General features: G+C 32.2%; 1 protein-coding gene across 1 annotated transcript in view; it reads right to left on the bottom strand.

Moving 5' to 3' along the window:
- Positions 1 to 15,676, bottom strand: part of STK31 (serine/threonine kinase 31) — a 63,205-nt gene that overhangs the window by 11,679 nt on the left and 35,850 nt on the right. Inside the window, 8 exon segments of the mRNA XM_031455055.2 lie at positions 4,747 to 4,869; positions 7,538 to 7,687; positions 8,369 to 8,455; positions 10,029 to 10,154; positions 10,747 to 10,872; positions 12,571 to 12,651; positions 13,973 to 14,074; positions 15,111 to 15,242. Of these exon segments, the coding sequence (XP_031310915.2) occupies positions 4,747 to 4,869; positions 7,538 to 7,687; positions 8,369 to 8,455; positions 10,029 to 10,154; positions 10,747 to 10,872; positions 12,571 to 12,651; positions 13,973 to 14,074; positions 15,111 to 15,242 (927 nt within the window).

The following is a 15,676-nucleotide window of genomic DNA, read 5'->3' on the forward strand; positions in this document are numbered from 1 at the left end:
AAAACCTTTTTCTCTGCAAAAGACACTGTTAGGAGAATGAGAAGACAAGTTATAGACTAGGAAAAATATTTCAAACAACATCTGTTAAGATATTTGTATCCAGAACATATTTTTAAATGTTCACAACTCAACAGTAAGAAAAACAGTTTTTAAACGGGCAAAAGATTTGAACAGTCACTTCACCATAGAGGATATATGGAAGGCAAATAATAATCAAAAACATGCTCAACTTCATTATCCATTAGAGAAATTTAAATTAAAACCACAATGAGACACTACTACAGACCTAAGAGAATGGCTAAAACAGAAAATAAGGGCAATATGAGATATTAACAATGATGCAGAGCATCTGAAACTCTCATACATTGCTGGTGAGAAAACAGAATGGTACAGCCACTCTAAGTAAGTTTGGCATCTCTATATAAAATTATACATACAATTACAATCAACCCAACAATCTCCCTCCTGGGTATTTATTCTGGAGAAATAAAAACATATGTTCACACAAAAACCTATATACAAATGTTTATGGCAGCTTTATTTGTAATAGCCAAAACCTGTAAACAACCCAAATGTCCTTCAACAGGTGAAGAGATAAAGTTGGCACATTCATATTATAGAGTACTACTCAGCAACAAAAATGGAATGAACTACTGATATACTAAGTAGCTTGAATGAATCTCAAAGGCATTATGCTGAGCAAAGCAGCTAGCCTCAAAAGGTTACATACTGTAAGATAACATTTATACAACATTCTTAAAAAGACAAAACTGTAGTGATAGAGAAAAGACCAGCAGTTGCCAATGGTTAAGGGTTAGGGAGAAGGTGTGACTAGAAAGGGATAGCACATAGGGGTTTTGTTGTTTGTTTGCTTGTTTGTTTGTTTTGAGTTATGGAACTGTTCTCTGTCCTAACTGTGGTGATGGCTATACTAATTTATACATATATACATATGTTAAAGTTAAAAGGACTGAAGACTAAAAACCAGTCAACTGAAACACATGATAATTTAAAACTAAAGATTTTAGAAGACCTTAGTCAACATTAAAGATGAGCAGGAATTCAATGCAACAACAGTGTATTTACTAATAGAGCTCTTTACTACCATTTAAAGATGAAAGGAAATTGGTGGAATAAAGACTGCTATCACCATACTTAAGTGGTATTTTATGATAGTTCTCAGGAACACAAGAACATTTGAGACATTAACTTTCATCCCTCTGATGTAAACAGTAAGGAGATTACTGATGCAATGATAAAAATGCCAGTATAATCATTTCTATGGCTATGATGATTCTGTGAAACCAGACAACTTTAAATACACATGCTAGCATAAGGCTAAAACTTGTGAATAATTGATTGTGGAATGGGATTCCCACTGATTACTACTTGGGTAGGTATAAACACTCTCTTTATTATAGCTTTATTGGGGTATAATTTATGTATACTAAAATATATATATTTGAGGTATATAATGTAATTAGTTTTGTGTAAGTATATACTTATATAAGTATATATAAGTTTTGTATAAGTATACTCCTACAAAATCACCACAATCAAGCTGGACATGATGATCATACCAAAAATATTTCCTCATGCCCCTTTGTAATCTATCCCTCCCTTCCCCTCTACCCTCAAACCCCAGAGCATTGATGATCTATCACCATAGATAAGTCTGCATTTTTTAGAATTTTATATAAACAGAACCATAAAGTATATACTCTCTTTCTTTTGGTTTCTTTAGCATGGCAGAATTATTTTGAGATTGCATCATATTACTGGGTGTAAAGGCAAACCTCAAAAATATTGAGGTCCAATTTCAGACCACTGCAATAACTCAGATGTCACAATAAAGGAAGTCAGATAAATTTTTTTAGTTTCCCATAACATAAAAGTCATGTTTACACTATACGATAACCTATTAAGTGTGCAATAGCAGTATGGCTAAAAAAATGCATATGTTAGTTTAAAAGTTTAAAAATACTTTATTGCTAAAAAATGCTAACCATCATCTGACAATGCAGGGTTGCCACAAATCTTCAATATATAAAAAACACAGTTATCTGTAAAGCACAATAAAGCAAAGCACAATAAAACAAGGTATGCTTGTATTAATAGTTCATTCCTTTTAATTGCTGAGTAGTATTCCAATGGATAGATATACAGCAGACTGTTTAGCCATTCAGTTGTTTATGGGCACCTGGGTTGTTCCCAGTTTTTGGCTACTACAAATAAAATGTCTGAGTATTTATGCACAAGTCTTCGTGTGGACATACACGTTCATTTCTCTAGGCTAAATACCTGCGAGTGAAACAGCTAGGTCATATTATAGGTTTATGTTTAAACTTTTAACAACTGCCAAATTGTTTTCCAAAGAGGCTGTTACATTTACATTCCCCTCAGTAATATACAAGAGTTTTAGCTGCTATACACATTAGCCAACATTTGGTATTGTCAGTCTTTAATTTTAGACATTATAGTGGGTGTGTGGTAGTATCTCATTTTGGTTTTAATTTCCCTAATAACTGAGAGCATCTTTTCACATGCTTATTTGCCATGTGGACATTTTATTTGGTTAAGTACCTATTTAAATATTTTGCCTATTTTTAAGTTGAGTTGTCTTTTTATTATTGAGTTGTAAGAGTTCTTTGTAAGCTGGATACAAGTCTTTTGTCAGATAAACGTTTTGTAAATGTTTCCTCCCAGTCTACGCATGACTTGCCTTTCATTTTCAGTGTCTTCTGAAGAGCAAAGTTTTGAATTTTGATGAAATCCAAATTATTTTTTGCTTTTAAACTTGATGTTTTCTATGTCCTATTATTAAGAAATCTTCACCAAAACTCAAAGTCAGTAAGATTGTCTCCTGAGTTTCAGAGACTTAGGTTTTACATTAAGGTGTAATATATATTTAATTAATTTTTATACACTGTGCAAGGGTTGAGTCAAAGTTGAGTCATATTTTTTACATATAGATACCAATTGTTACAGTACCTTTGTTGAAAACTATTCTTTCCCTCATAGAATTGCCTTGGCACGTTTATCAAAAATCAACTGACCATATATGAGTGGGTCTATTTCTACTGTCTCTATTCTGTTCCATTGATCTGTATATCTAACTTTAGACCAGTATCACACCATATTGATTTATTACAATTTTATTACGTCTTAAAAATCAAAGTCCTCCAATTTTATTCTTCTTCAAAATTGTTTTAGCTACCCCAAAACCTATGTATTTTCATATGAACTATAGAATATGATTGTAAATGACTGCAAAAAAAAAAGTAAGCCTAAAAGCACTTTTGTTGGAACTATATTGAATCTAGACCAACTTGGGAGAACTCATGTCATTACAACACTGAGTCTTCCAGTCCATAAGCACAGTGCATCTCTCCATTTATTTCTGCCTTCTTTAATTTCTCTCAACAATACTTTGTATCTTCCAGTGTATAGGTCTTGCATATCTTTTGTCAAATTTATCTCTAAATAATCCATATTTTTTATATTTCTATAAATGACTTAATTTTCAATTTCCTAGTATACAGAAATACAATTAATTATTATACTGACTTTGTATCCTGCAACCTTGCTGAACTTGTTAGTTTTAGTAGCTCTTATGTACATAACATTCCTAAAAATTTTCCACATAACTAATCATGTAATATGTAAATAAAGACAGCTTTATTTCTTCATTTTCAAACTGTATGCCTTTTATTTCTTTTTATTGCCTTATTTGACTGGCTAGATCCAGGATCAGCAGACTTCAGTCTGCATGCCAAATCCATCCCACTGCTTATTTTCATAGACTCAAAGCCAAGAACAGTTTTCACATTTTTAAATATTTGAAAGAAAATCAAAGAATACTATTTCATGACACATGAAAATTGTATGAAATTAAAATTTCAATGTCCACAAATAAAGTTTTATTGGAACAGAGACACGGATTCATTTATGTACTATCTATGGCTGCTTTCATGCTATCGCAGCAGAAATCATATGACCCACAAAGCCCAAAATATTTACCATCTGGCCTTTTATAGAAAATTTTGCTGATCCCTGGGCTAGAACCTCTAGAATAATGTTAAGCAGAAGTGAGAACAGACATCTTTCCCTTGTTAATACTTAATCCCTCATATTTCACAGGTTTAAATCATGGATAAGAAACAGCTATTTGGTTTACACTGAAAGCAGGAACATTTACTCAAGGCTCACTTAATATTTGTTTTCCATATATGCATGAATTGCTTCCAGGTTAATATAGAACAAAATCAACTTCACAGTTAATAAAACTAAGACAACAGTATGATATGTAAAATATATATCAAGCCAAATTTTGGAAAGTACATAATAGGTGACAGGAAGTACAGCTGACCCTTAAACAACTGTAGGAGGTTCAACTGAATGGAGGTTAAGGCACCAACACTTGGGACAACTGAAAATCTGCATATAATTTACAGTCAGCCCTCTTTATCCATGGTTCCTCTGTATCCATGCAGCTACAGATGGTATACTACTATAGTCTTTACTACTGAAAAAGAAACCATGTTTAAGTGAATCTGCACATTTCAAACCCATGTTGTTCAAAGAACTACACAGGAACAGTTTATGATAAAACTTTAAAAACAGTTGGAAAATTTTTTCTGCTTTTTATCCAGTGTAATATATTGAGAAAAACCACTACAATCATCACTTTCTGTAATGAAATATATATAAATGTTTTATCTGTTTCAATAAAAAAAAATAACATACCCACAATAATAGGCAGCCATAAGCATATAAGTCAGAACTTGGAGAAGCAGGTTTTCCCATTTTCAACTCAGGTGACAGTAAACTCAAGTCACCAACCATCATGTTCACTGAGGCTCGCTGACTCTACAAAAAATCGGTTAAATATTGGTAGGTTAAATATTTTAGAGACAACACAGTTAAGGTGGCTTTCTGTGTTTAATCAACACCAAAAAAAAGTATTCACTTGAAGTATTTTATTCTCTCTTGCTTTTAAACATTTTTACCCAATTTCCACTATTATAAATTGCTCTCAAAATCGGTCTCATAAACAGTGTCTCATGACAGTGAGACAGACTATGATTACATTTCATATTGTAGACTCAACAGATGAAAAACTAAGAACTATTGATTCTTTAAGAATTTGGTACTCTTTTTTTTTCAATAAATTTCATAAGGGCAAGAGGCAGTGCTATTTTTTTAATTCTGAAAATTCTAAATAACTTTTAAAAGCCACAAGTCTACAAAGTTACTTTCCTTCCTTACGGACCATTTTCTAAGTCTACCATTTCCAACATGTCAAAGGATGATCAATGACAAGAACATGAACTCTGGATTCAGACAGACTTTGACTGCAATTCCCACTCTGCCACTTATTTGCTGTGTGACCTTGGGCTTTAACTAACTCTTTGAGCCTAAAACAATTATTATAAAGGTGACGGTAATCAGATCAGTAATTACCTAGCACATATCACTAAATGTTAATTATCTTCTCCTCCTACTATCTTTATTCTTGCATCTCAGAGTGTGGTCCAAAGACCAGTAGCTACAGTACCACCTGGGAGCTTGTGAGAAATACAGAATCTCCATTCTAGAAATGCTGAATAAAATCTGCATTTTAGTACACTTGAAACATATAATGTTATATACTAATTTTACTTCAATTTCTAAAAACTGCATTTTAACAAGATTCCCAGGAGATTCATATGTACTGTAAAGTCTGAGAAGCAATGTTCTTGACTGCAATTGCTTTTCAAATTACTCTTCCTGTTTAACATCTCAATTTGAGAGTAAGATAAAAAATGGAACAAAAGGTGAATTTAATCAATATTTCAAAGTAAGTAACTTTAAATAAAAGATTACAGACAATGTTTAGAGGGATAATAATAACTGACAAATCAGTATAAAGGGGAAGAATACAGCTCATGATTCCTAGAGCTGTACAGATGATATGCTCAAAAGGCATATCAACCAAGATCCCTAAGAATTGAGAACTTTTTAAAACTCACAACTCAGTTATTTTTCTTAAGATGTTATCCTAAGTTTCAAATAAATTAATATAAATATTTCAGCAAATCCATTTTGTATAAATCCTTTATAGTTAGAGTTTTACATTTTTATTTTCTCATCTTTTTGAGGTACCATATGAACGCCACTGAAACTACAGACAGGTGGCATTAGCCAATGATTTACAAATGATATATAAAGCATTGTGAGTTCTACTGGTCAAAAGGGAACTCTTCATACACAATAAAATACTGGCAAGGATTCAGAGAAATTGGAATCCTCATATATCCTCATATATCACTGATGAAAGTAAAATGGTGCTGCCACTTTGGAAAACTGCGTGGTTCTTCAAAAAGTGAAACACAGAGTTACCATATAACCCAACAAGTCCACTCCCAAGAAAAGAAAACATATGTCCACACAGAAACTTGTACTAATGTTCATAGTAGCACTGTTCACAACAGTCAAAAAGTGGAAACCCAAATGTCCACAAACTGATGAATGTAAAAACAAAATATGGCATATCCATACAAAAAAATACTATTTGGGCATTTTTTAAAAGGAATGAAGTTCAGACACATGTTACAACATGAATGAACCTTGAAAACATGCTAAGTGAAATAAGCCAATTGCAAAAGGCCACATATATGACTCTTATCTATAGGAAATGTCCAGTCTAGGCAAATCCATGGAGACAGAAAGTAGATTAGAGGTTTCCAAGATGCTGAGTAGAGAAGAAAGGGGGAGGGACTGCAAATCGGTATGGGGTTTCTTTTTGAGGGTGATAAAAATGTTCTGGAATTAGACTGTACTGACTGATGCGGACTCTTGTGACTATATTAAAAACTCATACTGAATTGTACATATCGAAATGGGAATTATGTATTAATAAAGCTGTTTTTCTATAAAAGAATTTCTCTCTCATGATTGTGTATATTTTGAAATTGCTCATTCTACCAAAAAGAAAAAAAAAGATCACAGTAAGCTCTTTAACTGTTTGATGTTTGTTATCCCTACAAACTGCCTCTTCTGAGATAATATGGCACCAAATTAACAACCAATATAGTTGAACCGACACTTGAACTAAATGTAAAAGCCCAAGGTTCTCTAGTTTCTAAAAATGCTCATTAATCAAAAAACAGCAAAGTATATACAGCTAAATTTAATCTATTGAGGAGGGCACCAGCAGATGGGGAGAGAGGAGATGGCCTCCTAGTTTTCCTTGTGTACTTCCCAGCAATTAAATGTTTCTTGATGACAATAAAATAATTAATGTTAATGGTGTCAATACCATTGACTGTAATTTCAAGTCGCTCCTAAGACTTATGGTTAAAAAAATATAACGCACAACTTTGGAAACTCTCGTTCCAGGACCTAACTGATAACACATAATTGCTTACACTACATGACACACCATAACTGAGAAGCAAAGATCTTATAATAAATAAGTATATGATATAAAAGTGCTGAACTGCCTAATAATATTAACTCAAGTGTAGAACTTATTTATAAAACCACTATATTTTACCACAGATTTGGTGAAGTCAAAATCTCCAACAATTCCTTGTTCACGGTTTAAAGCAAATACATTGTTCTGATGAAGTGATCCATGAATTATGCCAGCCTTGTGCAATGTATGCAGGCCCTGGGCAACACCTTTCATGACCTTTAAGACTTCCTACAGGTAAGTACACATAAAAGAAGTCAAGAAGTAGACAAATCATTTTAATAGCTGAACCTTTTCTCCAATTACAAGACTCTTCCATAAGTGACTAAAGATTCCTCCAAAAGAACACAGCATAGAAAAGGAATTAAAAGTCAGAAGCTCTGACTATGTAACTGGTGATATCATATACATATGACTTAGAGACTACAGTCTCTAAGAAGACTTGGTTACAAATAAGACCTTATAAAGCATCTAGGAAAAAAAAAGAGATGAAAACAGTGTTACTGGGTAGGTAAGAATCAGGGCATCCTTTATTGTTATTACTAATTCAAATCTACAATAGAAATTAAAGCTATCACTTAAGTACTTACAATATCAAGTGCTATACCACACAATTTACATACAGCACAGCTTAACAGTTATAAGCATAGGCTTTGGTGCCAAAAAGACCTAATTTCAAGCCCCAACTGTGCCTCTGTTTGCCCTCCATCCTCTGCAAGTCATTTTAATCTCTGTAAGCCTCATTTTTCTCATCTGTATATAATGGGATAACTCACGTCACAGGGATGATGTGACAATTAAATAGAATGAGTCAAAATTGTGTATTGTATAAAACATGTAATATGCCCTCAATAAATTTTAGGTGTTATTTTCTCATTTAATACATCCAAGGAAATAAAGTTTTTTACTTACTTCTGAAGTTAAAGGCATACTGGCTTGAACAGCACTCAGGTTTGCCATAGGATAGTATGGAACCATCAGATAAGCCATAGGATCAGACTGAGAAGCAAAAGAGAGAATAAGACTCAAAGTGAAAAATTCTTCAACGTATTTTTAGTATGCAGTGATTATACAAGATAACTTTTCTTTATATAAAAAGGAATGAATTATTTCTCCACTGTGCAAAAGCTTTTAAGTTTAATTAGGTCCTATTTATTTTTGCTTTTATTTCTTTTGCCTTGAGAGACTGATCCAAGAAAATACTGCTATGATTTATGTCAAAGAGTGTTTCACCTATGTTCTCTCCTAGGAGTTTTGTAGTTTCATGTCTTACATTTAGGTCTTTAAACCACTTTGAGTTTATTTTTGTATATGGTGTGAGGTAATATTCTAATTCCTTTGTTTTACATGTGGCTGTCCAGCTTTCCCAGCACTACTTGTTAAAGAGACTGTCTAAACTTAAAAGCTTTTGCACAGCAATGGAAAGCATCAACAAAATGAAAAGACAACCTACAAAATGAGAGAAAATATTTGCAAATGATGTGACTGACAAGGGGTTAATATGCAAAATACACAGACAGTTCATACAACTCAATATCCAAAAAAAAAGAAATCATTCAATCAAAAATGAGCAAAAGACTTGAATACACATTTTTCCAAAGACATACAGATGGCTAACAGGCACATACATGAAAAGATGTTCAACATCATTTATTATTAGAGAAATGCAAATCAAAACCACAATATGGTACCACCTCACACCTGCGAGAACAGCTATTTTCAAAATATCTACAAATAACAAATTTTAGAGAGGATGTGGAGAAAAGGGAACCCTTGTACACTGTTGGTGGGAATGTAAATTGGTGAAGCCACTATGGAAAACAGTTCGGAGATTCCCTAAAAAGTAAAAATTGAACTACCATACAATTCAGCAATTCCACTCCTAGGTATATATACAGAAAAAAAAATGAAAACTCTTATTCTAAAAGATACCATGCACCCCCAATGTTCTCAGCAGCACTATTTAACAATAGCCATGTCATGGAAGCAACCCAAACACTGAGCAACAGATGACTGGGTTAAGAAGACATGGTATATTTATATACAATGGAATATTCCTCAGCCATTAAAAAGAATGAAACATTGCCATTTGCAGCAATGGCGATGGACCTACAGAATATTATGCTTAGTGAAATAAGTCAGACAGAGGAAGACAAATACTATATGGTATCACTTTATATGTGGAATCTAAAAAAATAATACAAATGAATGTGTATACAAAACAGATTCACAGACATAGAAAACAAACTTGTGGTTACCAAAGAGGAAAGGGAAGGTGGGAGGGACAAATTAGGGGTATAGGATTCACAGATACAAACAATTATATATAAAATAGATAAGCAACAATGATTTACTGTATAGCATGGGGAATTATACCAATTATCTTGTAACTACCAATAATGGAATATAATCTCCAAAAACACTGAATCACTAAATTGTACACCTAAAACTAACACAATATTATAAACCAAATATACACTTCAATTTAAAAAAGGAATAAATTACTTCCCTAAAGTTTGGAGCTAAAACTTACTTTAAATGTTTCCTACAAGAGACTGTCATAAAACTTTACCTTACACAAAAATAGGAACATCAATGGTAGTAACCCAGACTCTTTTTTAGCTTCTCTCCAAGCTCTGTGATAGGCGGCTGCTCTCTGAATTACCCTGGCTTCTGTGTCAACATCCACAGAATAGCCCTTGAACCAAAAAAAGAGGCAATGGTAAATCCAAGATTAAAAATCTCTAATTATACATCACTCCAACTTAACAATTTAGATTTTTACGTAAGTTAAAATATATCTAAATTTATTTTTAATTGTATAAGTACGTTTTCTATCTGCTTTGAATAATAGAAAGGAGCAATTCTACCTGCAACTTAATATACATTTTACAACATGTAGCCACTAAGGCCAAATTAATTATCCTATTTTCATGATTAGCAGTTCCCCAGGTCAGTGAAGAGAAGAAATCAAAGAATAGAACATGGTGTTGGCAAAATAGCTGAGATTTTAAAGAGAAATGTAAGAAAAACAAGAATGTAAAAGGCTCTTGGCTAGAATGTAATAAGTTCACCTGAAAAAGGAAAGCAAGTATATCCTATTAAAGACATATATTATTTAGGGAAATGAGGAAGTTTTAAATTCAAAATTAGTTCTGGCAATCAAACTGGAAGCATAATCATCATGTAATTTAGAAAACAAACATGGGTCTTTACTTTCCTGAAAAGTCACACCACCACTTCCCTTTATACTTTTGACTCTCCCACAAGTCCAAATAACTTAGACTTACCTTTAAAAGAATTATCTGCCCGTCAACCTCAGAACATACCAAAGGACGCTTGCTGCTAAGTTCCTTCATGGGCTCAGCATCAAGAAGATCCCTTTCCAAGCTCATAGTAAGAAGACCACCAGAGTTCTAGGTACAAGTTTTTGTTACAGTTGAAGAATCCAAGCAATCCAGCACTTTTAAATAATCAATATAATTAATTACATACTATTAGATGAGTTGTACATCATCAATTCTATTGGAGATATCAATAAAATAAAAATATTTAAAGTTTCGTACTTTTTCTAGTTCCTGGCTCTTGAACTCCTTCCACCCAAAATGTAATCACCATACATTTAATCACTGCTATAGCTCTGTAACAGATTCTGAAAATGACCGGGATTAACCAGACATGCTTCCAAGGAACCCTAATGTTTACTTGGAAAATTTCATGTGACAAATAAAAAGGAGGTTGTAGAATGGGAATAAGAATTCATAAAAGTCATAATTTTTAGACTTCTAACACCTCTGCCTCTGTTTGAAGTGGAATCCTCAAAAGTGAAAATGGCTTTCAAATATTTTTCTACTAAATATTTCTGCTACTTTTTAAAAAGGAGTAATTTTTGCACTAAAACCTGATGATCAATATTTTAAATCAAGCTAAGTTTTAAGACAGTATAGTTTTAGTAAGAGGAGTTGTGAAACTATTTTCTGATTCTTTTTTTAAGCGTTGTCAGTATATTTAAGTAATCTACATACATAATCATATATACAATATACATATATATAATAAACATATATTTTATATAAGTAATCCACAATATAGAACCATACACATACACACACACACACAAACACACAAACAAACCCTACAGGGGTTTCCTAAGTATACATAATGGTTAAACATCTCAAAATAATTAAAGGCATCCATAAGCCATGACTCAAAACCTTTTATAATCTTCCACAATGAAACAGATTAGCATATTTTCTTAATAAATTTTCAAGTCCTATATAGCACCATATATTTACTCACCCATCCTACAAGAGACAGTCTCTAAGCAAGAGTTAAATAACTGCAAGGAAAATCCCACATTATTTTAAAGTCTAATCTGGAAAGATTATACAGTAACTGCTTTAACAACTTAAGGAACTTTAGTCTTACACATTTATAAGTTCACAAGCCTATTTGAACATCTCTTTCTGTACTATATTTACACTATTATCATGGACTAATGACAACGTTAAAGAATAAATATCTCATCTAGTCCCTCATTCCTAGCAGGGAATATAAAACACAGAGCTACCAGAATCTGCTAAAAGCCAGAGTTTACCTGCTCCATACTGTCCTTCTGTCTAATACACTGATCTCCTAGGCTTTGGATCCTGTCTGCCTAGAAAACCATACCCACATCAGCAGCTCTACCTTAACCAGATTCTCTGGAATTGTCTTCCCAGCCTACTTTAACTTAAAAAATACATTCTGTTTAAATTCCTCATGACTATCAGTGTCCTGCTTTCATTCTAACTCTTGGAATAGCAGCTAAAACTGCTTTACCATTTCAAAAAAATAAACACCTGTAATTCAAATAAGTTCCATGCAATATAGTAAGTGGGTATAAGGAAAAGGGAAAACATAGAAAAACATGAAAATTAATATAAAAATTTAAAAATAGATTGTAAGCATTAAAGACAGTCTTGAGGAAAAGTTCTAATAATACCAAGAAATCATTCATCATGGATGTTATTAAAGTAAGGATATTATTAACTTAACACTGATACAGAATTTTAACATCATCACTTTTCAATACTCTCTGCAGAGTAGTAATTCACAGGGGAAACAAAGCTTACCATGTACTTAAGTAACCCTATTTCAGGATGAAGCAGAGGAAGCTCAGGGAACCATTTCTGCACCAAACTATTCAGCTTCTCCTAAATTTAAAAAATACCTTCATTATTATAGTTCAACGTATATTCAACTGTCACATGTTATTATCTCCCTTATTATATATCTAACAAGATACATAATCTAACAAGATACACAATCTCATAAAGTATATAATCACTGATTCCACTACAAGAAATACCAAATGAAAACCAAGAGTCATCTTAGATGTAAACTACCATCTTACTAACAGAAGAAAAACTTGATTACCAATTTTTAGCTTGCTATATATATATATATACATATATATGCATAAAAATCTTGCCTAAGGTCAAAGTCTACACTCATTTCCAAGCTAAAATGAAAAAGTGTGATGAAAAACTAATCTGTATCATAAAATTGTCACTATTTTAAAATAATGGCTGTTTCATTTAGGAAGAAAAAAATCATAAAAGTCTTGAGAGAAAAAATAAACAAGCAGCTCTACAAAAGCTACTGTGAAGCAAATGTGAAAACTGAGAATCCCTAGAAAAGTCATTTATCATGTTTATTCAGTAAAACTTCTAGACAATTATCAAGTTCTTGGGAGATAGCTATTTTATCCAAGGTTCATACAGTGAACAATGAAGTACACAAAGTCAGATAAGTTTGCTGAATAATGCATAACACTTAAATGCCTAATATTTTCATAGTATTTTTATTTTCGGAGCACTGTTTCTTATCTTACTTCTTTCCCATAACATCCCTGAAACATAAAATACAATATTCTTTCCATTTCAAAGAGAAAATATCCTCACTGACTCTCCCAAAGTCACAAAAATTAGTGGTAGAATGGAGACTTAAAGGTGTAACTTTCCCCAAAAGCAAGTAGTTTTACTTCGTTACATTCTTCAAGTAAATTATGGTGCCCATTAATGTTTTCATTGCTATTTTATGCTAAAATGATATTCAGGTAGATTTTAATAAAGGAACAAATCTTTAGGCTTTATGTTAAACAGAAAACAAGCAATATGCAAAAGTGTGTTTGTACTATAATCTCAATTCTTACAAAAACAAGCAGAAAGAAGACCAATAGAAAGTTAAGTCAAAAGTTAAATGTGATTATACTACTGTCACCACTGAGTCAGAAAAGTTATAGGTGATGTTTTTTCTTCTTTGTAATTTTCTGTAATTTTCATATTTGGTACAATGGTTATGAATTTTTTGTCATCAGAAACTACTTTCTAAATTCACATAAACATTACTATGCCAACATAATGCCAATATAATCTCTAGCCTTGTGATTATAGCACACTTCATAAAATGGATGTCTGAATTCAATTTCTAGAGTAAAAACTAATTGAAAATTTCAAAGAATCAAACACTTACATATTCCTCCTGCTCATGATAAATTTCCTGAAAGACACTACTGCGCAATTGAGTTACTTCTTGTTTTATTTTCTCAATCTCAGATTCATCATGGTCATCAGACTTTAATCAGAAAGAAAAAAGTGATCTTACAAGCTTATTAAAGTAGACTGAAAACAAGTCTTCTTACTAAGAATTAATGGAAGTTCTACAGCAAATCAGTCTGTCTGATTTCTATGTATCCTCTATACCTAGCACATAACAGAACCTCATAGCACTGGTCAAATTAACATTTATTAGTATATTCTAACACTGACTTTGCCAAAACCTACAAAAAGAAATTATAAAATAAAGTCATAAAATCAATTACATAGATTTTTCTTGTCTCTTAATTTGCTGTAGATTTTCTCTAAGATGATCAACTGCCACCATAAAGTAAATGTCAAGAATAGGAACCAGAATGCAATTAAATTCCCTGGAATTGTTTTCTACATAAGATTTTATTTTTTAAAAATTAGTAAATGTGTAGCATGTCTACTAGAGGAAAGACAATGGAGGACCCACAAAGGCTCTATGAAACTCTAATGATAATAAATAAGCCATCTTAAAAGGTACATGTTTTCAAAGTTAAACTATTAAATTAGCTCCACTCCATGCTTAAATGCTCCAAAGATGAAGAAAGCTAATTCAAGTTAGATTAAGATATAATGTAAATCCCTTTTATAGATTAATCAAATCCTTAAGGGAACACAAAAAATTACCAGTTTATTCACAAAGTTTCGAGCCTAAAGAAGGAGATTAGTCCAGTTTAAAGTGTCCTAATTCTTCCAGTTCTATTATAACATGAAAACAACTTAAAATATTTGCAAGAAATAGTATGTCCGGCTCTTAAAAAGAGGGTTAACAAAAGACATCATGATCTTTAAAGTACTTTATGACCAAATTCTACTTTGGTAGAGTACTCCATCAACTTGCAGCATGAGGTAGGCTTGTATATAATAAACACATATTATAAAATTTACAAACATAGAGGAAAATAAGATAAAATATATAAAACAAAATGTGAATAATTTTAAAGTGTATTTATGCATTACTTTCATGAAGCAGAGCCCAAGTAAAATGAGCTACATATGAAGTTCAGTAAGAACCATTTCCTTACTTCTTCCAAATTATTCTTTTCAACCAATTTCCATCTCAGTCGAGCCTTTAAGCTTTTCAGTGTTTTTTTAATGGACAGCAAATGATCCACATTGGGGCTCTTATTTAAATATTCAGTAATCTGCTTCTTAAACTAAGAGAGAAAGAATTGGTACATTTTCAACATGAAGACAACAATATTTATTGAACAGTCACTTTTTGACCACTTATTTCTCTATTTATATTCAACTAGCATTTTACTGAGTTCAGACTGAAATAAGAAATTCTACAATTTTCAAGAAGCCAATTCTACCCACTAACTTCTTAATTATCCACATATCTACTTAGAAGAATATTCATTCCAGCAGTCAAAGGAGCAAAGTTAAGAAATATTTTAAGCTGAGACACACAGTGAGACGCGCTTTGCTACAGAGAATGCAAACTGGAATTTCTAGTGAGAATGTAAATTGAAATTACCTTTCCCAAAAGTGGTCTGACAATATGTATCAAGTTTTAAGAACATTCCTTTTGACTTAGTAATTCACAATTTTTAGACATCTCTTTGAGGAAATACACACACAAAATTAT

Source organism: Camelus dromedarius, chromosome 7 (genome assembly GCF_036321535.1).
Source record: "Camelus dromedarius isolate mCamDro1 chromosome 7, mCamDro1.pat, whole genome shotgun sequence".
NCBI lineage: Eukaryota > Metazoa > Chordata > Mammalia > Artiodactyla > Camelidae > Camelus > Camelus dromedarius.